Below are 26,049 nucleotides of genomic sequence, written 5' to 3'. Positions count from 1 at the left end.
AAGGCCCTAGCTATTTCCTCTCTCACTTCCCTCAGTAACCTGGGATAGATCCCATCCGGACCTGGGGACTTGTCCACCCTAATGCCTTTTAGAATACGCAACACATCCTCCCTCCTTATGCCGACTTGACCTAGAGTAATCAAACATTTATCCCGAACCTCAACATCCGTCATGTCCCTCTCCTCGGTGAATACCGATGCAAAGTACTCGTTAATGATCTCACCCCTTTTCTCTGACTCCACGCATAACTTTCCTCCTTTGTCCTTGAGTGGGCCAACCCTTTCTCTAGTTACCCTCTTGCTCCTTATATATGAATCAAAGGCTTTTGGATTTTCCTTAACCCTGTTTGCTAAAGATATTTCATGACCCCTTTTAGCCCTCTTGATTCCTCGTTTTAGATTGGTCGCCTTGACCTTATGTTTGCTTCCTTTTTCCTCTTAGCTAGTCTCACAATTTCACCTGTCATCCATGGTTCCTTAATCTTGCCATTTCTATCCCTCATTTTCACAGGGACATGTCTGTCCTGCACTCTGATCAACCTTTCCTTAAAAGACTCCCACATTTCAAATGTGGATTTACCCTTAAACAGCTGCTCCCAATCCACATTCCCCGGCTCCTTTAGAATTTTGGTATAGTTGGCCTTCCCCCAATTTAGCACTCTTCCTTTTGGACCACTCTCGTCTTTGCCCATGAGTATTCAGAAACTTACGGAATTGTGATCACTATTCCCAAAGTAATTCCCGACTGAAACTCAACCACCTGGCCGGGCTCATTCCCCAACACCTGGTCCAGTATGGCCCCTTCCCGAGTTGGACTATTTACATACTGCTCTAGAAAACCCTCCTAGATGCTCCTTACAAATTCTGCTCCATCTAGACCTGACACTAAGTGTATCCCAGTCAATGTTGGGAATATTAAAATCTCCTGTCACCACCACCCTGTTGCTCCTACATCTTTCTATAATCTGTTTACATATTTGTACCTCTATCTCACGCTCGTTGTTGGGAGGTCTGTAGTACAGCCCCAACATTGTTACCGCACCCTTCCTATTTCTGAGCTCTGCCTATATCGCCTCACTACTCGAGTCCTCCAAAGTGCCCTCCTTCAGCACAGCTGTGATATCCTCTCTGACCAGTAATGCAACTCCTCCACTCCTTTTACCTCTCTCTATCCCGCCTGAAGCATCGATATCCTGGGATATTTAGTTGCCAATCATACCCTTCCCTCAACCAAGTCTCAGTAATAACAATAACATCATACTCCCTGGTACTAATCCAAGCCCTAAGTTCATCTGCCTTACCTACTACACTTCTTGCATTAAATCAAATGCTCCTCAGACCACCAGTCCCTTTGCGTTCATCATCTGCTCCCTGCCTACTCTTCCCCTTAGTCACGCTGACTTCATGATCTAGTTCCTTACAGGCTTTAGTTACTACCTCCTTACTGTCCATTAACCTCCTCATTTAGTTCCCACCCCCCTGCCACATTAGTTTAAACCCTCCCCAACAGCGTTAGCAAAAGCACCCCCAAGGACGTTGGTTTGAGTCCGGCCCAGGTGTAGACCGTCCTATTTGTAGTAGTCCCACCTCCCCCAGAACCGGTCCCAATGTCCCTCCCTCCTGCACCATCTCAAGCCACGCTTTCATCCTGCCTATTCTTTCATTTCTACTCTGACTACCACGTGGCACTGGTAGCAATCCTGAGATTACTACCTTTGAGGTCCGACTTTTAACTTGGCTCCTAACTCCCTAAATTCTGCTTGTAGGACCTCATCCCGTTTTTTACCTATATCATTGGTGCCTATATGCACCACGACAACTGACTGTTCACGCTCCCCCTTCAGAATGTTCTGTAGCCGATCTGAGACATCCCTGACCTGTACACCTGGGAGGCAACATACCATTCGGGAGTCTCGTTTTCGATCACAGAACCGCCTACCTACTCCCCTTACAACTCCCCTATGACTATAGCCCTGCCAGTCTTTTTTCCGCCCTTCTGTGCAGCAGAGCCAGCCACGGTGCCATGAGCCTGGCTACTACTGCCTTCCCCTGGTGAGCCATCTCCCTGAACAGTATCCAAAACAGTATACCTGTTTTGGAGGGAGATGACCGCAGGGGACACCTGCACTACCTTCCTGCTTTTTCTCTGTCATTTAGTCACCCATTCCCTTTCTCCCTCAGAAATCCTAATCTGTGGTGTGACCAATTCGCTAAACATGCTATCCACGACCTCCTCAGCATTACGGATGCGCCAAAGTGAGTCCATCCGCAGCTCCAGAGCCGTCATGAGGTCTATCAAGAGCTGCAACTGGACACACTTCCCGCACGTGAAGGAGCCAGGGACATGAGCCACGTCCCTGAGCTCCCACATTGAGCAAGATGAGCATAACATGGGTCTGAGATCTCCTGCCATTTAATCTTAAGCTTAACTTAGTCCAACTATAATATCAAATAATGGATAAATGAAAAAGGAAAAAAAAAGGAAAATTGTTACCAATCACACGATAAAAAAAATAGAAATAGAAAAACCTTAGCTTATCAACGCACCTCGGGGAAAAGAAAAACTACTTACCAGTCACTAGCCAATCACTTATCTGCTGGCTGTGACGTCACGGTTCAACTTTTTTCTACTTCTACCTGCCCTCGTGATCTTTACTCAGCTGGGCTCCTTAGTGATTGATTTTTTTTGTTAGAGGAGGCGGTAGGGAGGGAAACACTGAAGAAGTGTTTGGGGTTTAACTGTCACTTGACAACAGCTCATCCACAAACCACCTTCTGGATACAGTGACCGCAATGCACTGATGCAAATTTTCTCCACAACAGCCAATCAGCGGCTCCGCTCTGCTGGATGCTTGCCTTCACTTGAATACGGAGAGTGTCTTGCTCAGGTACACCTTCTGGATACAGTGACCACAATGCACAGTTGCAAATTTTCCCCGCAACAGCCAATCAGCGGCTCCACTCTGCTGCCCTCTGCTGGATGCTTGCCTTCACTTGAATATGGAGGGTGTCTTGCTCAGGTACACCTTCTGGATACAGTGACTGCAATGCACTGATGTAAATTTTCCCCGCAACAGCCAATCAGCTGCTCCGCTCTGCTGCCCTCGGCTGACTTGATGATTTCAAAGTAATACCTGTTTCTGTAAGGAATGCAAACCTACTGTCTTTGTTAAAAAGGGCTTTTTGACTTATGGATATTGTTTGGAAAGTTATTAAAGGTTACTTATAGAGTACTGTATCTTTTGGGGCTGGTTATCAGGTCTGGTAGTTGATAAACTGTTTACTGTGTGTTTATAAAATGTTAATTGGATTCATAGAATAAACATTGTTTTTGTTTAAAATACTTTTCGATCTCTGTTGCATCACACCTGCACAGTGGGCTCTTGTGCTCCCCATAACCAAAATCTATTAAAAGTTGTGGGTCAGGTGAACTCCATAATATACTTTGATGTTCTCTAAACCCTGGCCATAATAGTGCCAGCTAATTTAGTTGTGTTACCAACCATTCTTACACAGAGTACTGTACGTTGACTTGCCTCCCCCACATCTCCACTCTGTTTAGGAATTTTAACTACTCGCACATTCTGGGTCTTGTATATTTATTTGATTTTTCTCATTCTGTTTCATTTTGTCTTGCATTTCACTTCTGTCAGTTAATTATCTCCTGTGCATCATCTAATCGCTTTACAGCACATTTTGTTCTTTTTATCTCTACCCCTTTCCGTCACTTTGACATTCATTTGTAATTCCATTTTGTTCTGATTGAATGGCTATGCCCGAAACTTGTCATTTCTCATCACATTTGACTGACTTGTTCAGTGTGTCCTGTAATTTCGTTATTCATTTCCAACGGTCGCGATCCACCGGCCACTCTCGCCCGAGAACGGTGCGTCTGGTGAATGCTGGGAGAAGCCTCTCGCGGGCTTGCCGACAGTCTTCGCGCCTCACGGGGTCCATCCAAGTCCCAAGAGGCGCCCAGTCAGAAACACGGCTACAAGGGAGGGGACCAAACGGCATGCTCCAAAGCCGGTTTTAAACCAGATTCGGCGAATTCACCTGGGATCCACCAGCCTCCCCAACTAGGCCACAGCCGGGTGCCGTTCAGTTCTGGTCCACACAAACGTGGACTAGGCAAAATGGTACCAGGGGTCTCCTGGGCCTTTGGAGGCCCCTGGGTGGTCAGGGATAGTGCAGGGTGGCTCCCTGGCCCTCCCCCTGGAACATGGACACCTTGGTACTGCCCAGCTGGCAGGAGTACTGCCTGAGTGGCAATGCAAGGGGGCCAGGGTGGCACTACCAAGGGTCGGAGCCTGAAACAGGCCATGTTAGAAAGGAGGGTGGGGGAGGGGAGGGGGTTACAAAATGGTGGCCCGATCTCTGAGTTCAGTTCCCCAGTGCTTAAAAAAAAAAATTCTAAGTGTGGGCTAAACCGGTGAGAAACTCCCCAGGACCCAAAATAGTGACTAAGTGTCATTAAATAGCGGTGGGGAACTTGCCGGCAGAGCCAGCGGGAAACTCCCTGAAATTCGCCCAACATCTGTAGTATTTTAATTTCTGTTTTCCTGAGGAAGCTTCTTGGTTTGCTGAGATTCAGAATTAGATTGGCCACTCCAGTGGGATCTGTCTTTTCTTTTTTTTTAACAGACAATTTTATTGAGGTATTTTTTGGCATTGTAAACAGTAACGATATACATTAGGGTGCAGATACCGATTACAAAAAACATAGTGCGACGATTAGTTCCCCACGAAGAAGTCGATGAATGGTTGCCACCTCCGGGCGAACCCCGATAGTGATCCTCGTAAGGCGAACTTGATATTTTCCAAGCCGAGAAAGCTTGCCCTGTCCGACAGCCATACTTCGGTCTTTGGGGGCTTTGAGTCCCTCCAGGCCAACAGTATTCGTCGCCGGGCTATCAGGGAAGCAAAGGCCACAACGTCGGCCTCTATCCCCTCCTAGACTCCCGGGTCCTCCGACACCACAAAAATCGCCACCTCTGGACTCATCGCCACCCTTCTTTTCAGTACCCGGGATATGGCGTCCGCAAATCCCTGCCAGTATCCCCTGAGTTTTGGACACGCCCAGAACATGTGGACATGGTTCACTGGTCCTCCCCCACATCTAGCACACTTGTCCTCCAGCCCAAAGAATTTGCTCATCCGGGCCACCGTCATGTGGGCCCGATGAACTACCTTGAACTGAATCAGGCCGAGCCTGGCACATGTTGCTGTTGCATTTACCCTCCTCAGAGCGTCTGCCCATACGCCTCCCTCCAACTCCCCACCAAGCTACTCCTCCCACTTGAGTTTCAGTTCCTCGGTCCCTGTGTCCTGCGCTCCCATAAGCTGCTTAGAAATATCTGAGACTCTCCCCTCTCCTACCTCACCCCTGGAAACTACCCTGTCCTGGATCCCCCTTGGTGGAAGGCGTGGAAAGGATGGGACCTGTCTGCGTACGAAATCCCGCACCTGCAAGTACCGAAAGTCATTCCCCCTCGCCAGCCCGAACGTCTCCTCCAGCGCCCTCATGTTCGCGAAGCTCCCTTCCAGGAACAAGTCCCCATCCTTCCCACCCCCGCCCTCCGCCACGCTCAACCCGCCATCCATCTTCCCCGGGACAAATCGGTGGTTGTCACATATTGGGGACCAGACCGACGCTCCCACTTCCCCCGCATGCTTCCTCCATTGGCCCCAAATCCACAAAGCCGCCACCACTACAGGGCTGGTGGAGCACCTGGCCGGCGGGAGCGGCAGAGGAGCCGTGACCAGGGCTGCCAAACTGGTGCCCCTGCACGAAGCAGCCTCCACCCGCTCCCAAACCGACCCCGCACCCACCATCCATTTCCTTATCATGGCTATGTTAGCCGCCCAGTAGTAGTTGCTGAGGTTCGGCAACGCCAGTCCCCCCTCGCTACGGTTCCGTTCCAGCATCCCCCTCTTTACCCGCGGGGACTTCCCCGCCCAAACAAATCCCAGGATGATTATATTGATTCTTTTGAAGTAGGACTGCGGAATGAAAATAGGGAGACACTGAAAAATAAACAGGAATCTCGGGAGGATCGTCATCTTCACCGTCTGTACTCTCTCCGCTAGTGACAGCGGGAGTGCATCCCACCTCCGAAACTCATTTGCTCCACCAGCCTAGACAAGTTCAACTTATGCATCTTACCCCAGTCACATGCCGCTTGTATCCCTAAATACCTAAAACTTTCCCCAACCAGCCTAAACGGTAGCTCTCTCAGCTTATTCTCCTGACCCCTCGCCTGCACCACAAACATCTCGCTTTTTGCCATGTTCAACTTGTAGCCCAAAAACCGGCCAAATTTCCCTAGGATTTCCATAATCCCGTCCATCCCTGCCGCTGGATCCGATACATACAAAAGCAGGTCGTCCGCGTAGAGCGAGACCTTGTGTTCTATCCCCCCCCCTGACCATTCCCTTCCATCCCCTTGCTGCTCTCAGAGCAATTGCCAGCGGTTCTATGGCCATCGCAAACAGCAGTGGAGAGAGGGGGCATCCCTATCTTGTCCCGCGGTGTAGTCTAAAATACTCAAATGTCATCCTGTTCGTCCTTACACTAGCCTCCGGGGCCTGATATAGCAGTCTAACCCACAAAGCCTTCTCCAAACCCAAACCGTCCCAGCACCTCCCATAAATAGTTCCACTCCACCCAGTCAAAAGCCTTTTCGGCATCTATTCCCACCACTACCTCCATCTCACTGCCCTCCGGGGGCATCATAATCATATTGAGTAGCCTTCTTAAATTGGCTACCAGCTGCCTGCCCTTAACAAACCCCGTTTGGTCCTCCACAGTCATGTCCGGTACGCAGTCTTCGATTCTGGATGCCAGGATCTTGGCCAGCAGTTTAGCGTCCACATTAATCAGGGAGATCGGCCTATAGGACCCACAAGCTTCCAGATCTTTATCCCGTTTTAATATCAGCGAGATGGTGGCTTGCGACATCGTCGGGGGTAGCACCCCATTGTCCCTCGCCTCGTTAAACACCCTAACTAGCCACTATGCCCGAGAACTTTTGTAGAACTCCACTGGATACCCGTCCGGCCCCAGGGCTTTACCCGACTGCATGGCCTTCAGGCCCCCCATTACTTCTTCAGCTCTAATCGGGGCCCCCAGCCCCTCTACCATCCCCCTGCCCACCTTTGGGAAGGTCAGCCCATCTAAGAAGCGCCTCATCCCCTCCGACCCCGTGGGGGGTTCCGAGGAAGTCCCTGAATACCCTGTTCAATCCTGCCGGGTCTCCAACCCGGTTCCCTGCCCCGTCCACTACCATCCCTATTTCCCTGGCCGCCTCCCTCTTCCTAAGTTGCTGTGCAAACATTCTGCTGGCTTTCTCCCCATACTCCTACACCGCGCCCCTGGCCTTTCGGAGTTGCTCTACAGCCTTCCCAGTGGATAGCACTCCCAGCTCCGCCTGGAGTCTCTGTCGTTCCCTAAGTAGCTCTGCCCTCGGGGAGTCCGCATATTCCCTATCCGTCCGTGTCATCTCCTGCACCAGTCTGTCCATCTCTGACCTATCCGTTCTGTCCCTATGGGCTCGGATTAAGATCAGTTCCCCTCTCACCACCGCCTTCAGCACCTCCCAGAGCACCACTGCTGACACTTCCTCTGTATCGTTGACCTGCAGGTAGTCTCTCACACATCCTCTCATCTGCCAACAATCCCACCTCTAACCTCCATTGTGGGCACTGGTAACTTTCTTTGCAGACCTGCAGGTCGACCCAATGTGGAGCATGGTCCGAAATAGTGATCGCCGAGTATTCTGTATCCCTCACCCCTTCCAAAAAGTCCCTGGATCTGTCTTTTCAACCCTGGGACTTGCTTTGGAGTCAGGCTCAGACTGATGAGGCCAGTGCCTGCTGCCCACAACAGGCGCAACTGAATCTTTTTGAGCAGTTTTAATCGAGCTCCCAATCAGTTTCGGTTGCTAACTCTGATTGGATGCATTCATATCAGAGTTATGATGGGTGTCCACTTATAATAATAATAATCTTTTATTATTTTCACAAGTAGTCCTACATTAACATTGCAATGAAGCACGGTAGCATTGTGGATAGCACAATTGCTTCACAGCTCCAGGGTCCCAGGTTCGATTCCGGCTTGGGTCACTGTCTGTGTGGAGTCTGCACATCCTCCCCGTGTGTGCGTGGGTTTCCTCCGGGTGCTCCGGTTTCCTCCCACAGTCCAAAGATGTGCAAGTTAGGTGGATTGGACATGATAAATTGCCCTTAGTGTCCAAAAATTGCCCTTAGTGTTGGGTGGGGTTACTGGGCTATGGGGATAGGGTGGAGGTGTTAACCTTGGGTAGGGTGCTCTTTCCAGGAGCCGGTGCAGACTCGATGGACCGAATGGCCTCCTTCTGCACTGTAAATTCTATGATATCTATGATATCGCCGCACCCTTTTTTGTCAATCTATATCATATTTTTATAGCTATTAAATAAGTTAAAAGAAATCGAGACCTTTTTTTTCCTGCCGCCGCGATTTTCCTTAAGGGTTGCCCATAGCAGTGTCCAAGTGGTTACGGGCTGGATTTTCCATTATTGGGACTATGTCCCGACGCCGGTGTTAAAACGGTGGAGTTTTACTCCTGAAAATCCTGGATTAAAGGACACAAATTTCTCGCCCTGCAGGGGGCTGGCAGGGACCCGTTGTGAATCCTGCAGCTTTTGCTGCAGATACAGGCCCTTGCACTCGCGTATGAGGCCGCGTATGTGCATGGTGGTGGCCTCCAGCGGCCGCGATGTGCTCCATGGCGGACTCGGACAGCGGCGGTACACCCACAAAGGAGACCTTCAATCGACCGCGCGCCTGACCCTCAAACCCCGCACGAACATTGCCCGGCAGCCTATAAGGCCGCCCCTGGCCTCCGATCCGCCCGCCCCCCCCATCAGGGCGGTCGCGGACCGAGTGCGCAGCCGTCACGCCAGTATCCTGACCGAGTGGACCAGGTTAGATCCACATCCACAGGACTTGGGGCAGAGGATGTCAGAGCAGGCCTCTGGCAATGGCCCCAGGAGGCGCGGCGTACTCTCTGGTGACACCGCTTTTCGGTGCCCGGAGAATCAGCGAACCAGTGCTGGTCCCGATTTCCACATCAAAGTGGATTCTCTGCCACTGCGCCGGCCTGGATTTTGGCACGCGGGTGCGGAGAATTCAGCCCTAAATTTTAATTCCTGAACACTCCCAAGACAAGCCTGGGAGTGTAGGCTATTCTGTTTGGTTCCAAAGTGAAAACCTAAATTAACACATTGATATTCAGTTGAAAACCTCACCTATTGAGGTGACATGGGGTGGGACATAGAGAACTATATGTTTGTGTAATTACACTGAGGTTAAGGCAGAATAGAAACATCAAGACCCTCCCAGATCTGGTGAGGGACTGACCAGGTTGTAGGTATCGCAGTGTCCCATTCCTCACCTTTATTGGCACAACTTTAGGAAAAACAAAATCTGTTCTTGTTGCGGGCATAAAGCTGAAAATGAAATCACTAAATGAAAGCTGGAGGCAACAAGCATTAGAATGAAAGTATATTATAATTTGGCTCTGCTTTAAATTGCAGCCCGTTGGAGCAAGTGACTATCTGGAAATGGCTAAATATTTTGACACGGTATTTATCCGGAACATACCAATGCTGACTTTGTCAAAGAAGACACAAGCTCGACGCTTAATCACTCTTATTGATGCCTTTTACGATCACAAGGTTGGATTTCATTATATCACACTGGAAATTATTTTGATGCAACATCATAATTAACTGGATCTTTGCTTCTAAAGCCACGTTGAAGATTTTGTTTCAAAGTTAAGATTCTTAAAATTATTTTCAGTGTTTCATAGTAACATTGAACAGCACAACACTGACGACGGTCATTTAGCCCACCGGATCTTCAGCTGTTCCCCACTTATAGGTGCTGAGTCTCAAACTCTGACTTTCCCAGCAATTCTCTTTCTCTCTCTTTCTCTCTCTCTCTCTCTCTCTCTCTTGTACCAGCCTCCCCGGACAGGCGCCGGAATGTGGCGACTAGGGGCTTTTCACAGTAACTTCATTGAAGCCTACTCGTGACAATAAGCGATTTTCATTTCATTTATCTCTCTCTCTCTCTCTCTCTCTCTCTCTCTCTCTCTCTTTCTCTCTCTTTCTCTCTCAAAGCCTAAGGTCCTCTATGACTATGGCGGCATTCATTTAATTTCACATATAATTCTGCTGGTATTTATAATACTAGCTTCCAAAATACGTCACTGCTTTTGGGCGCCGATTAAATCATCACCAGTCCGCTTGCGCTCTCTCTCTCTCTCTCTCTCTCTCTCACTTTTATGAGCCAAGAAATAAGAGACTATGTTAAATTCAAAAATTTGCAATGCCAAACTTTTTATGAATGTTTCAGAATTAACCACTGGCATTATCAATCAGGCACTGTTTACAATTTTAAAATACTTGTAAAATCTAATGAAAACTTTCCAGTTTAATTGCATCTTCTTTTACATTCTTAAAGGTCAGAGTTATCTGCTCAGCCGCAATGCCATTGGAGAGTTTGTTTGTTCAGAAGGATGATGATAGTCAGGAGGATGATGCCAGAGTGTTCATAGATGACCTAGAACTGGATAATGTGAGTGGTTGTTGTTTTTATTTTCTCCTCTCTCTGCTCTCTATTGCTCAGGTGCTGTAGTAGACAGACACACTGCCCTCCAATGGCATCCATCCTCTTCACACAATACTGGGGACGTCAGAACCCCAACTCTCTGGGCCGCATTTTACATGCCCCTGCGGCCCAACACCCCGGATAACCAGCTGCAGAGATCCATTGGCGTTCTTAGTGTTTGCAGTCCCAGCAGCGATGACTAATTCTCTCTTTGTGCTCCCCGGACTGATGGAGCTGCCAGCCAATCGGATTGGCCAGCAGTTCAAGAGGGCAGGACTTCCTCCCTAGTAAGAGGGGATGAATCCATAAAATCCCTATTAGGTAGAACAAGGCAGTTTGGCCCATCGAGTCCCACTCCCACCCCCTTTCACTGCCCATTTATCGCGGCCAATCCACCTAACCTGCACATCTTTGGACTGAGAGATGAACCTGGAGCACCCGGACAAAACCCACGAGGAAAACGTGAGTCCCAGGCAACTCCCACATCGCCCTTGTTATGAGGATTTTTACAGTAACTTCATTGCAGTGTTAATTTAAGCTTACTTGTGACATAATAAAGATTATTATTATTAGTAGTAGCAAGGCTGCCCGCAGCACATTATGACTGTAGGGTGGTGTGGGCTTGCATGGAGCAGGTCACTCCACCCCAGCTTTGTTTCCGGGAGTGCGGGGGGCACTATCACTCAGTAGGAGTTCCATCGAGTATTATAGAGTAGGCAAATCCACTGACGAATCATAACTGGCTCCATCAGTAAATAGAGAATGTTGGCTGTGTCACAAAACAGATTGTCGAATATCAATTATGTTTGATCAAATAATTAAGGTTCAAAGGAATACACCAGATTGGGTGGTGCAGTGGTTAGCACTGCTGCCTACGGCGCTGAAGACCCGGGTTCAATTCCAACCCTGGGTCACTGTCTGTGTGGAGTTTGCACATTCTCCCCTTGTCTGCGTGGCTTTCACCCCCACAACCCAAAGATGTGCAGATTAGGTGGATTGGCCACACTAAATTGCCCCTTAATTGGGAAAAAAAGAATAGGGTACTCTAAATTTAAAAGAAAAGAAAAAGGAATGCACCAGATTAATTGCCAGACTTTGCAACCAGAAAATGGTGACTAATAATAATCACTTATTATCACAAGTAGGTTTCAATGAAGTTACTGTGAAAAGCCCCTAGTCGCCACATTCCGGCGTGTGTTCGAGGAGGCCAGTACGGGAATTGAACCCGCAATGCTGGCCTTGCTCTGCATTACAAACCAGCTATTTATTTTTCATTTTCATTTTCATTTTTAGCCCGCTGTGCTAAACCAGCCTAGCTGTATATCGAAGATTCTTTATTTATGGTGTATGAATTAATTATTTTTTAATCGGGCAAGTGCTAGCTATTGATTATCTACATTAAAAACATGGGACTGAATTTTTTGCCTCCACCCCCCCCCCCCCCAGTGGCAGGTTTGAAGTGGGGTTGGGGGCACATAAGATCCAGTGGGTGACCACTGCCAAACCTACCTGAAATTTCACAGGGGTTGAGGAAGGCATCAGATAATCCTATTGAGGCCATTAACAGTGGCTGATTAATAACCATTTAATGGCTTCATCTCACCTCTACCAGGATTTCACCTGCAGTTGGGAGGGGCCCCCACCATGTGGGAAACCCAGCAGCTTTAGCTGTGCTAACTGGTGTCAGGCAATTGGTGGGGGGGTACACGCACTGCAAAGCCTCTCTCTTTTACTCAACCCAGCCTCATGTCCACCCATTCATGCCCATGGCCTCCATTCACTCCCCTCACAATAATAATAATCGCTTATTGTCACGAGTAGGCTTCAATGAAGTTACTGCGAAACGTGACCTTGAACCTACCTATCAGAAGCTCCTGAAGGACCAAGCTTGGTCCACCATCCCCAGCTGATTCACCAGTCATCTTGCCTCCAACATTTTTTGATTTGATTTGATTTATTATTGCCCCATGTATTAGTATACATTAGTATTGCATGCTGTACAAACAATGCATACCGTACATAGGGAAGGAAGGAGAGACTGTAGAATATAATGTTACAGTTATAGCAAGGTATAGAGAATAGATCAACCTAATACGAGGTAGGTCCATTCAAAAGTCTGATGGCAGTAGGGAAGAAGCTGTTCTTGAGTCGGTTGGTACGTGACCTCAAACTTTGGTATCTTTTTCCTGACAGAAGGAGGTGGAAGAGAGTATGTCCGGGGTGCGTGGGGTCCTTAATTATGCTGGCTGCCTTTCCGAAGCAGCGGGAATTATAGATAGAGTCAATGGATGGGAGGCTGGTTTGCGTGATGAATGGGCTACATTCACGACTTTTTGTAATTTCCTGCGGTCTTGGGCAGAGCAGGCTCCATACCAAGCTGTGATACAACCAGAAAGGATGCTTTCTATGGTGCATCTGTAGAAGTTGGTGAGAGTCGTTGCTGACATGCCAAATTTCCTTAGTCTTCTGAGAAGGTGGAGTTGTAGGTGGGCTTTCTTAACTACAGTGTCGGCATGGGGGGACCAGGCCAGGTTGTTGGTAATCTGAACACCTAAAAGCTTGAAGCTCTCGACCCTTTCTACTTTGTTCCCATTGATGTAGACAGGGGCATGTTCTCCACTACGCTTCCTGAAGTCGATGATAATCTCCTTATCTTTTTGGGCAGCACGGTAGCATTGTGGATAGCACAATCGCTTCACAGCTCCAGGGTCCCAGGTTCGATTCCGGCTTGGGTCACTGTCTGTGCGGAGTCTGCACATCCTCCCCGTGTGTGCGTGGGTTTCCTCCGGGTGCTCCGGTTTCCTCCCACAGTCCAAAGATGTGTAGGTTAGGTGGATTGGCCATAATAAATTGCCCTTAGTGTCCAAAATTGACCTTAGTGTTGGGTGGGGTTACTGAGTTATGGGGATAGGGTGGAGGTGTTGACCTTGGGTAGGGGGTAGGGTGCTCTTTCCAAGAGCTGGTGCAGACTCGATGGGCCGAATGGCCTCCTTCTGCACTGTAAATTCTATGTAATCCTTCGTTTTGTTGACATTGAGGGATAAATTATTGTCGTCATACCAGTTCACCAGATTCTCTCCCATTCCTGTACTCTGTCTCGTCATTGTTTGAAATCCGACCCCTATGTGGCAAATTTGAAAATCGGGTTGGAGGGGAATTTGGCCACACAGTCATAGGTGTATAAGGAGTATAGTAGAGGGCTGAGGACACAGCCTTGTGGGGCACCGGTGTTGAGGATGATCGTGGAGGAGGTGTTGTTGCCTATTTTTACTGATTGTGGCTTGTGGGTTAGAAAGTTCAGGATCCAGTCGCAGAGGGAGGAGCTGAGGCCAAGGTCACGGAGTTTGGAGATGAGTTTTGATGGTGTTGAAGGCTGAGCTGTAGTCGTTAAATAGGAGACTGACATAGATGTCTTTGGTATCTAGGTGTTCCAGGGTAGAGTGCAGGGCCATGGAGATGGCGTCTGCTGTGGACCTATTGCAGCGGTAGGCGAACTTTAGTGGATCAAGGCAATCTGGGAGGCTGGAGTTAATTCGTGCCATGACTAACCTTTTGAAGCACTTCATGATGATGGATGTCAGAGCCACTGGACGATAGTCATTAAGGCACGCTGCTTGACTTTCTTTTGGTACAGGGATGATGGTCGTTTTCTTGAAGCAGATAAGGACCTCAGATTATTGTAAAGAGAGGTTGAAGATGTCTGCGAATACCCCTGCCAGCTGATCCGCGCAAGACCCGAGTGCCCATCCGGGCCAGTGGCTTTCCGAGGGTTGACCTTCGAGAAGGCTGCTCTGACGTCTGCTGTGGTGATCTCAGATACAAGTTCATCCAAGGCTTCTGGGGTGGAGGGCTCGTTCTCGCTGACCTTTTGCTCAAAGCGGGCATAGAATGTGTTGAGCTTATCAGGGAGGGGTGTGTTGGAGCCGACGATTTTACATGCCTTCATCTTGTAGCCCGTTATGTCTTGTAGAACTTGCCATAGTCGTCGGGGGTCAGTGTGACTAGCCTGGGACTCGAGCTTGGTCCAGTACTGTCTTTTGGCATCTTTGATGGATTTCCTTGGATCATATCTGGCTTTCTTGTAGAGGTCAGGGTCGCCTGACTTGAATGCCTCAGACCTAGACTTCAGCAAGCCGTGGATATCCCTGTTCATCCAGGGTTTCCGGTTGGGATACAGGCGGATTTGGCATACAGTCTTCTAAACACTTACTAATGAAGCCAGTTACTGCAGTAGCGTACTCGTTCAGGCTGGTCGCAGAGTTTTTAAATACTGACCAGTCCACTGACTCTAAACAGTCCCGTAGGAGATCATCTGATTCCTCAGACCAACAATGCACAACTTTCTTTGACGGATTCTCCCGCTTCAGTTTTTGCTTATAAGCCGGGAGCAGGAGCACAGCCTTGTGGTCAGATTTGCCAAAGTGTGGGCGGGCGATAGAGCAGTCGGCATGTTTGATATTTGTGTAGCAGTGGTCCAGGATGTTTGGGCCTCTGGTGGAACAGGTGACGTGTTGGTGGTAATTTGGTAGTATGCTCTTGAGCTTAACCTGATAGAAGTCCCCAGCTACAATAAACAAGGCTCGGGATGTTTCGTTTCAAGGCTATTAGTGGTGGTGAATATTTCATCCAGTGCAATTTTCACATTCGCATGGGATGGGATGTAAACTGCCGTCAATATAACGGAGCTGGACTCTTGCGGAAGGTAGTGGGGCGGCATTTTAGTGTCAGGTATTCTAGATCTGGGGAGCAAAAACTCGCCAGTGTTGCTACATCTAGGCACCAGAGGTGTTGATTAGGAGGCCGACCCCACCACCCCTAGTCTTAAGACTACAACATAAGCCTACAATTGAACCTGTTTGCTGACATTTGTTTTCACCTCAGTTCACAATTCCTCTGATGAAGCAGCTCATTTAATCTACATCAGGAATGGTGTCTGTTCAGCTCTTTCTGGGCTATGAGTTGGATTTAGCCTTCTCTTCTCTTTGAGGTCCTGATGAAATTTCAGTGCTCACATCAGATGTTGACCTGGTGCCAGTTATGAAAGTGATGTTATGCCTTCCAAGAAAATATTACTTACTTTAATTAATTCACGTGTGATCTGCCTGAAGGCAGGTTCTTGGCTCATTGTCTGCCGATGCTTCATCCTGAGCCAATCTGTTGACTGTGTTTTCAGTGATAGTTTGCAATTGCCTTCCACTTTGAGGGGCAGGTCCCAGACCCACGTCGGGTGCAATGGGAACCTAACCTGTGTTGTCTGCGTTATTCTGAAGTACACACTAGCCATCTAACCGGCTGAGCTCACCGGCCCCCATTACATAAATATCTATGCTGTAAATGTATCCAGAATAGAGACATTAAATTGAGGTCCCATGTACCCATTCAGATGGAGTGGAGTTTTCTTGGTGTCCAGGGTACCATTGTCTTAATTGCTACTGTTAGTCCATTGACATTAACATGTTATGAACTGGTTAAATTCATTGCTGTGAAATGGTAATCTGAATTGCAATTATCATGCTACATTTGATGCCTGTCTAGATAAGATCTCCATCGCACGAAAATTGCTGGCTGTTAGGTTTTGACGCCCGTTTATTTTAATTTTGACCTCCATTTATTTTTATTTTCCAACAGACTACGGTGGAAGAAATTTCAATTTTTTCTGGGTCAGAAGAAATATTTGCGTTTCAGCGCACGATCTCGCGGCTGACAGAAATGCAAACCAAACAGTACTGGAATGAAGGCGACAGGAAGAAGAAATGACTCTGCTGAGTGAAAAGCAAATGTAATTGTAAATCCATCAAACTCATTCAGCAACGGATCGAATTTTAGTTTAATGTAAGAACTGAGGTGCACTCGTACTTTATTTGTTAGCACTTTGTGCATAGGACCATTGACTTTCTTCCATACAAGGTTTTCAGAGATTGCCTGGGCCCAAACTGATGTGCAGTTGCCTCTAATTTAACAGTCAGCCCCCATTGGACTTGACATTATGGGTAACCCAAGTTTTATATCATCTATCCACCACTTGATTCATCCCCTCTTCAGTGCTGCACTTCCTCTTGGTATTGTTCCCATGTAATGAAGTTTAACCTTTCATCTAAGCTGCTCCAAAGACAACTGTAAGAGATGACAGACATAAAAAGCCATTTGTTCTGTCAAATGCACTCCTTCCACACAACCTCCCATTGTGGGCTGTATTCCATCAATTTTACATACTCAGGGAAGGTTCTACATAAATACTTGTATATTTAAACTCCGGAAATAAAATGTTTTTAACACAATCTTCAAGGAACATTTTTTTTTCCATTTTTGCTGGGAGTGAAGGTAAATTATACTAGAACCCCCTGAGGTTACACTTTTTGAAGGCGAGTTTGATGTTCAAACATTGAGAGTTTGGACACACCCAAAGGGACACAGGGAGCAGCAATCCCTTCCCTGAAACAATGAGGACTTGCCATCATCAACACCAAGCTGGTGAGCCACGGACAGGAACAAGAGGCTCACTAGTGAAGTGGGATTGAAGATTGATTCTCTGCAAAACCCACACTGTTGATGATGTAAGGAGGTAAAGTGATGCATCAGAAAGGAAGTGGTGAAGGGGTATTGGGGGGGGGGGGGGGGGGGGAGGAAGCTGTGATAACTTGCTGGGGAGGGGAGGATAAGGATAAGTGGGAGAAGAGGTGGGCATCATCGCTCTGCATTCTTTTATTGTAGGCTCTTGATTTGGGTAAATATACAATAAAATCTTACCATGCAGTATGGGTTGTGACCTGTTAGGCCAAATGCAGACCTGCTTTTTCAATGAAAACCAATCAGGCAAATGGGACTATAAACAGGTATTTGGTACCTTATTTGCACATACAAAGTGTCTATCTAATGTGCTTTCAGGCTTGGGCGTTGCATGCTGAGTTTTCCTTTGGCTTTTAACAATATTGTGGGCAGAGCACATCCAGCTTTTAGTTGGCATGCGCCCTCTGCATGCCATAATGGTGGCCTGGGAGGCTCTGAAATATGGAAATATTCAGTCCGTATGACTGAACTGCCAATCCAAACTCACCTTTGACGCGTATCACCAATTCCAAGACCATAAAAACAAAGTTTTCTCCAAGATAACCACTTCACTATTGAGCAATTGAAGAATGGCATTGAGAAATGCTATGGACAATCTCATTGAAGGAAGAACTATACTGGAAGGAAGTGGGAGTTAAAAATGGGGAGAAGTTTTCCTTGAGAAGATTTGAAGGTGGAATACTTCATGCCTTAATAGTAAGGAATTCATATTTAAGTTAAGTATTTATATTTCAGTTAAGTTTTATGCAAATTGCAATGTTAATTTTAATAGTTAAAGATAACTACAAATTTGCAATCATTAAACCCGGGATTTTCTCTCCTTTTACATTTGACTAGTTTATTACTTTTCTGTCGTCGTCCCCCCCCCAACCTCTATTCGCAATGTCAGTCTCCTTGGTAAACACCGAGTGATAGTGACATGGTCAGGAGAGAACGGTGAAAGCCTTGTACCCTTTCCCTTACAATCCACAATCAGTGTGGTTTGGTGAAGAAGATGTGTGTTTCTTAGCCCCCAGTGCATGTAGTCAAATTTTGAAACAGCAGCAGAGGATTATTTATTCACGCATTCACTCCAAAAGTCTGAACAACATGTCAATCACTCAGCACTCATATCTGGAAAAAATATATAGTTTTTTAAAAATAGGACACTTTTACAAGGTGTAAACAAAAGAATAGTTCATAGTTTACAATAGTTCCGCCACATTGTAGGAGAAGAGTTGTTGCAGGCCTGGTAAAGCAAGGAGCTTTAGCGTCGCAGTGTAAGAGTGGGGAAGTCGTGCTGCAACTGGAAAAGGTACTGAAATGAAATGAAAATCGCTTATTGTCACAAATAGGCTTCAAATGAAGTTACTGTGAAAAGTCCCTAGTCGCCACATTCCGGCATTCGGGGAGGCTGGTACTGGTGAGACCACATCTGGAGTACTGGTCCCTTATTTAAGGAAAGATATTATTTCATTGCAGGCAGTTCAGAGAAGGTACACTAGGATAATCCCCGGTATGGAGGGATTGCCTGATGAGCAATGGTTAAACCGGTTGGGACTCTACTCATTGGAATTTGGAAGAATGAGAGATGATCACATTGAAACAAATCGGATTCGTAAGCTGCTTGACGGGGTAAATGCTGAAAGGATGTTTCCGCTCATGGGAGAGTCTTGGATGGGCGGGCATAGTCTCAGAATAAAAGGGCAGTTTCAAACTGAGATGAGGAGGAGTTTCTTCTCTCGGAGGGTTGTGAGACTTTGTAACCCCTTGCCACAGAGAGCTGTGGGGAAAGGGTCCTTATGCAGATTTAGGGCTGAGAGGCAGAGTTAGATAGATTCTTGATCAGTAAGTAAATCAAGGGTCACAGGGAGCGGGCTGAAAGTGGACATGAGGAATGTCGGATCAGCCATGATCCTATTGAATGGCAGAGCAGGCTCGAGGGCTGAATGGCCTACTCCTGTTCCTATTTTTTATGGTCTCATATTATTAGAAATGTGGTTTAGATTGTTAAGAACCCTGTTGATCTTACCTGTGAGTGTCTCAAAACCCCGATGGGTAACTTGAAACACTGGTTCTTCGTGGTATATATTTGTTTGGAATAATGTGAGGAACAATATACAACGCAGGGAGGAACCAGAGCAGTTGTGTAAACAATGAATAAAGAATATTAAAGTAATATAAAAGAAAAAACATACAACAAAACACAGTTAATAATAGTAATCATTTATTGTCACAAGTAGGCTTCAACGAAGCTACTGTGAAAAGCCCCTCGTCCCCACATTCCGGCGCCTGTTCAGGGAGGCCGGTACACTGTGATACTTAATTAATAACTATGCACACCATTTTATCTGAAGTTACCTCTTGTTCCCAAAATATACCAACGTTCCCTAACTCACTGAGGTACCCCTTTTCCCAAGCAACACCCAGTTTTAGTAACTCTATTTAAGTGAAATCAGCCTCGGGCTGGGGGAAGGGAGGGACCAACGTCAGCTCTGGCGCTTGGAGGTGGGGCTGCTGGCAGACGAGGAGGTGGCCGAGAGGGTTCGGGGGTGTATCGAGAGGTACCTTGAGGCCAATGACAACGGGGAGGTCCGAGTGGGGACGGTCTGGGAGGCATTGAAGGCGGTGACTAGAGGGGAATTGATCTCCATCCGAACCCATAGGGAGAGGGGGGAGCAGAGGGAGAGACTGATAGGGGAGATGATGCGGGTGGATAGGAGATATGCGGAGGCTCCAGAGGAGGGATTGCTGGGGGAGAGGCGTAGCCTTCAGGCCAGATTTGACCTATTGACTACCAGAAAGGCGGAAGCTCAGTGGAGGAAAGCACAGGAGGCGTTGTATGAGTATGGGGAGAAGGCGAGCAGGATGCTGGCACATCAGCTCCGAAAGCGGGACGCGGCCAGGGGGATTGGGGGAGTGATAGATAGGGCTGGGAAGGTGGTGCGGAGGGCAGTAGATGTTAATGGGGTCTTCAGGGACTTATATGGGGAACTGTACCAGTCGGAACCCCCGGTGGAGGGGGGTGGAATGGGGCGCTTCTTGGACAAGCTGCGATTCCCGAGGGTGGAGGAGGAGCAGGTGGAGGGACTGGGGGCGCCGATCAAGCTGGAGGAGGTGGTCAAAGGGATAGGGAGCATGCAGTCGGGGAAGATGCCGGGGCCGGACGGGTTTCCGGCGGAATTTTATAAAAGGTATGTGGACCTGTTGGGCCCCTGTTGGTCCGGACCTTTAACGAGACAAGGGGGGGGGGGGGGGGGCTTTGCCCCCAACTATGTCACGGGTGCTGATTTCCTTGATCCTGGTGGGACAAGGACCCTCTGCAGTGCGAGTCATATAGGCTGATTTCGCTGCTCAACGCCGACGCTAAGCTGCTGGCAAAGATCCTAGCCACTAGAATAGAGGATTGCGTGCCCGGGGTCATTCATGAGGACCAGACGGGGTTTGTGAAGGGAAGGCAGTTGATACGAACGTGCGAAGGCTCCTCAATGTCATTATGATGCCGGCCGTGGAAGGGGAGGTGGAGATAGTGGTGGTATTGGCTGCGGAGAAGGCCTTTGATAGGGTTGAGTGGGAGTATCTGTGGGAGGTGTTGGAGAGGTTTGGGTTTGGGGAGGGGTTTATCCGGTGGGTGAGGCTGTTCTATGAGGCCCCGATGGTGAGTGTAGCCACAGATAGGAGGAGGTCGGAGTACTTTCGGCTGTACTGGGGGACGAGACAGAGGTGTCCCCTGTCCCCCTTGCTCTTCGCGTTGGCGATTGAGCCCCTAGCCATGGCGTTGAGGGAGTCAGGGAACTGGAGGGGCCTGGTGCGGGGTGGGGAGGAGCATCAAGTGTCGCTTTATGCGGACGACCTGTTGCTGTATGTGGCGGACCCGGTGGGGGGGATGCCGGAGGTGATGAGGATTCTTAGTGAATTCGGGGGTTTCTCTGGGTATAAGTTGAACCTGGGCAAGAGTGAGTTGTTTGTGGTGCATCCGGGGGATCAGGAGGAGGGGATTGGTAGGCTCCCACTGAAGCAGGCAGGGAAGAGCTTCAGGTACCTAGGTGTCCAGGTGGCTGGGAGCTGGGGGGCCCTGCACAAGCTCAACGTCACAAGGTTGGTGGAGCAGATGGAGGAGGAGTTTAAGAGGTGGGATATGTTACCGCTGTCACTGGCGGGGAGGGTGCAGTCCGTTAAGATGATGGTGCTCCCGAGGTTTTTGTTCCTGTTCCAGTGCCTCCCCATCCTTATCCCGAAGGCCTTTTTTTAGGAGGGTCAACAGGAGTATCACGGGATTTGTGTGGGCGAATGGGACTCTGAGGGTGAGAAGAGTGTTCCTGGAACGAGGCAGGGATAGGGGGGGGCTGGCGTTGCCCAATCTCTGTGGGTACTATTGGGCTGCCAACGCAGCGATGGTGCGTAAGTGGGTAATGGACGAGGAAGGGGCAGCATGGAAGAGGATGGAGGCGGCGTCATGTGTGGGCACGAACCTGGAGGCGCTGGTAATGGCGCCGTTGCCGCTCCCTCCAACGAGGTATACCACGAGCCCGGTGATGGCGGCTACCCTCAACATTTGGGGGCAATTGAGACGGCATAGGTGAGAAATGGGGGGCTCGATGGAGGCCCCGATACGGGGGAACAATCGGTTTGTCCCAGGGAGCATTGATGGCGGATTTCTGGGCTAGCACAGGGTAGGGGTTAGAAGGTTGAGGGTCCTGTTTGTGGAGGGGAGGTTCGCGAGCTTGGGGGAGTTAGAGGGGAAGTTTGGGCTCCCCCCGGGGAACATGTTTAGGTACATGCAGGTGAGGGCGTTTGCCAGGCAGCAGGTGGAGGGGTTCCCCTTGCTGCCCCCACGTGGGGTGCGGGACAGGGTGCTCTCAGGGGTGTGGGTTGGAGGAGGGAGGATTTCGGACATATACCGGGTAATGCAGGAGGTAGACGAGGCCTCGGTGGAGGAACTGAAGGGTAAATGGGAAGAGGAGCTGGGTGAGGAAATTGAGGAGGGTACGTGGGCGGACGCCCTGGAGAGAGTGAATTCCTCCTCTTCCTGTGTGAGGCTTAGCCTCATACAGTTCAAGGTGCTGCATAGGGCCCACATGACTGGGACGAGGATGAATAGGTTTTTCGGGGGTGAAGACAGGTGTGCTAGGTGCTCGGGGAGCCCAGCGAACCATGCCCATATGTTCTGGGCATGCCCAGCGCTGGGGGAATTTTGGAAGGGGGTAACAAGGACGGTGTCGATGGTGGTAGGATCCAGGGCCAAGCCAGGCTGGGGACTCGCAATTTTTGGGGTTGCAGTGGAGCTGGGAGTGCAGGAGGCAAAAGAGGCCGGTGTTCTGGCCTTTGCGTCCCTAGTAGCCCGGCGGAGGATCTTGCTCAAATGGAAGGATGCGAGGCCCCCAAGCGTGGAGGCCTGGATCAATGATATGGCGGGGTTCATTAAATTGGCGAAGGTGAAATTTGCCCTTAGAGGTTCAGTACAAGGATTCTTTAGGCGGTGGCAGCCTTTCCTGGACTTCCTGGCGGAACGGTAGGAAATAGGCCAGCAACAGCAGCAACCCGGGGGGGGGGGGGGGGGGGGGGGGGGGGGGGGAGGGGTTTTGGTCACATGATCAAGTGATATTGTCCACCCTGAATGGCTTGCAGGCTGAAAGGCATTAATATGTAATGGAAATGGATGAATATCCTTCTCACACCATTCGATAATGGGTTTTCTGCCTTTCTCCTTTTGTTGATTGTGCTGGTGGAGACATGGAGTCTTGAAGACCATCGATTATGAGGTTGGAGTAAACCACAGGCATGGATTGCACAGAGTGGTGCTATCTGCGCATTTCAGTTCAATGGGAGCGCCCCATCCAGGGTGATCAATCAGGAACTTTCTGGAAGCTGGATGTATTCTGTGTTGAATTTGCAAAAATTACCTGACCCTGGCAGCCATCTTAGCCACTTGGCTAATGTCCATTTAAAAAAACAAAAAGACCATTCCAGATGAACACATTCCATGTGTTTTTGTTCATTCTTTCATGGGATGTGGGCGTTGTTGGCTAAGGCCAGCATTTATTGCCAACCTCTAATTTCTCTTAGATAAGGTGGTGGCGAGCAATCTCCTTTAGACTCCTGTTGCAGTCCATGTGCTGCAGTAACAGCTGAACTGCTGTTAGGAAAGAGTTCCAGGATTTTGATCCAGCAACAATAAAGGAACGGCGATATATTTCCAACTCCGGATTGTATGTGACTTGGAGGGGAGTGTCCAGGTGGTGGTACCCTTCTCCTATTCAGTGGCCAATGTCATGGGTTTGGAAGATGAGTTGCAGCTGTGCATCTTGGCTCATACAACTGAAGATGCTGGAAAGAGTGAATGGTTATCTTTGTAAATATTTTTATTGAACATTTTTACATTAATGTACAAAAACATGGCTGGAGGGTTGGGTTTTTTGGGTGGGTTGATGTGATGGTCTTTGTTGTTCTTTGGTTGTTCTTTTGATATTTTGTATATTTTGTTGAAAAGCCTTGAATGAAATATTTATAAAAACAGGAAAACAAGAACAAATTCCCTCTTTTCCAGCCCCCCAACATCCAACAATGACCAGCTCTTTAAAATGCATAACAAATAGTTGCCACCTTATATAGAGTCTCCCAATCGACCCCCTCAGCGCGTATTTAACTTTCTCCGAATACAAAAGTTCCAGGAGGTCCCTCAGCCATACCGAGGCACTGACCTCCACTCCAGCAGAACCTGCCTATGAGCAATCAAAAGGCAAAGGCTAAAACATCTGCCCACGCACCCGCCTGCAACTCAGGAAGCTCTGACACCTCGATTATGGCCTTTAGGGGACCCGGCTCCGGCTCCCTGCCTAAGATCGCCAATATGGTGCTGAAGAAAGAGCCCCAAACATTCACTAGCTTAGGATGCGCCCAGAACATATGTACTTGATTCACTTGGCCTCTCACCCCCTTCACACTTTTGTTCTACCCCTTCAAACACATCCCTCATCCTTGTCCTCGTTAAGTGTGCCCGATGCACCATCTTCAGTTGTATGAGCCCAAGTCTCGCACTCGGCGATGTGGCATTCGCCCTCCCGTAGTCCTCAACTACAACCCCTCCTCCACTTGCCCCCATCCCTTCACGTGACCTAGCCTTCATCTTTACCCAAACTGACTCCTGATCTCCCCACCAACCCAACAGCCCCGCATTCACTGCCCAATAGTAGTAACAGTAAGAAGTCTTACAACACCAGGTTAAAGTCCAACAGGTTTGTTTCGAATCACTAGCTTTCGGAGCACCGCTCCTTCCTCAGGTGAATGAAGAGGTAGGTTCCAGAAACATATATATAGACAAAGGCAATGATGCAAGACGATACTTTGAATGGGAGTCTTTGCACGTAATTAAGTCTTTACAGGTCCAGACGGAGCAACTGGAGAGAAGGATAATCACAGGTTAAATAGGTGTGAATTGTTTCAAGCCACGACAGTTGGTATGATAAGCCCAGGCCAGATGGTGGGGGGTGAATGTAATGCGACATGAATCCAAGGTCCCAGTTGAGGCCGTAATCATATGTGCGGAACTTGGTTATAAGTTTCTGCTCGGTAATTCTGCGTTGTTGCGCATCCTGGAGGCCGCCTTAGACATCGCTTACCTGAAGATCAGAGGCTGAATGCCCTTGACTGCTGAAGTGTTTCCCGACTGGAAGGGAACATTCCTGCCTGGCGATTGTCGGTTCATCCATGTTCGCAGCATCTGTATGTCTCACCAATGTACCACGCTTCGGGACATCTTTTCCTGCACTGTATGAGGTAGACAACTTGGCCGAGAAGCATGAGTATGTGCCACGTACATGGTGGGTGGTGTTCTCACGTGTAATGGTGATACCCATGTCGATGATCTGGCACGTCTTGCAGAGATTGCCATGGCAGGATTGTGTGGTGTTGTGGTCGCTGTTAAGGCTGGGTAGCTTGCTGCAAACAATGGCCTGTTTGAGGTTGCGCAGTTGTTTGAAAGCAAGTAGTGGGGGTGTGGGGATGACTTTGTAAGATGTTTGTCTTCATCGATGACGTGTTGAAGGCTGCAAAGAAGATGTCGCAGTTTCTCCGCTCTGGGGAAGTACTGGACGACGAAGGGTACTCTGTCAGTTGTGTCCCGTGTTTGTCTTCTGAGGAGGTTGGTACGGTTCTTAGCTGTGGCGCTTTGGAACTGTCGATCGATGAGCGCCATATCCCGTTCGTACGAGGGCATCTTTCAGCATCTGTAGATGTCTGTTACGCTCCTCGTCTGAGCAGATCCTGTGTATACGGAGTTACCCTCCCCGGTACAGGGCCTCGGCTGCCTGACCCACCTCAGGATCCGATCCTCATCTAAGAACCGATGCAGGCTCACCACCATCACCTTCAACGGCTCGTTCCCCTGCGGCTTCCGCATCAGCGATCTGTGCGCCCAGTCCACCTTCAAGGGCAGAACAAATGTCCCCTCACCCTGCAGCTTCTCGAACATTTGAGCAACATACACACTGGTGCCCGCTCCCTCACTGCCCTCCGGCTGTCCCACAAGCCTCAGGTTTTGCCTGCGAGACCGATTCTCCAGGTCCTCCACTTTCTCCTGCAGCCGCTTCTGTTGTTCCCGCATCAGCCCCATCTCTGCTGCCATCGAGGCAAGCTGTCCTCATGCTCCACCTTCTCCACTGTCTGGATCGCCTGGCTCTGGGCCTCCACCATCGCCTCCAGGCGGTCGATCCCTGCCTTTATCGGATCCACCACCCTAGCCAGGTCTTCTAGATTCTCCTTCCTCTGCTGGTTAAACTTCTCGTTGGGCGGGTAGGATCGGTCCCTGCCCTTCCACCATCTTCTGTGTCGCAGGCACAACTGCAGCTAT

The 26,049-nt window shown here is 48.9% G+C and overlaps 1 protein-coding gene across 3 annotated transcripts in view; it reads left to right on the top strand.

Annotated features, from left to right (window-relative positions):
• The window catches only part of afg1lb (AFG1 like ATPase b), a 223,421-nt gene extending 206,488 nt beyond the window's left edge, over window positions 1–16,933 (top strand). For all 3 annotated transcript variants that reach the window (XM_038799216.1, XM_038799213.1, XM_038799214.1), the window contains 3 exons: window positions 9,578–9,718; window positions 10,509–10,622; window positions 16,284–16,933. In XM_038799216.1, the coding sequence (XP_038655144.1) occupies window positions 9,578–9,718; window positions 10,509–10,622; window positions 16,284–16,412 (384 nt within the window). In that variant the 3' untranslated portion in view covers window positions 16,413–16,933. The remainder of the gene's footprint in view (window positions 1–9,577; window positions 9,719–10,508; window positions 10,623–16,283) is intronic.
• The last annotated feature ends 9,116 nt before the right edge of the window (window positions 16,934–26,049 follow it).

Source organism: Scyliorhinus canicula, chromosome 6 (assembly GCF_902713615.1).
Source record: "Scyliorhinus canicula chromosome 6, sScyCan1.1, whole genome shotgun sequence".
In the NCBI taxonomy this organism is placed as follows: Eukaryota; Metazoa; Chordata; class Chondrichthyes; order Carcharhiniformes; family Scyliorhinidae; genus Scyliorhinus; species Scyliorhinus canicula.
This window is presented reverse-complemented; position numbering and strand designations above follow the sequence as displayed.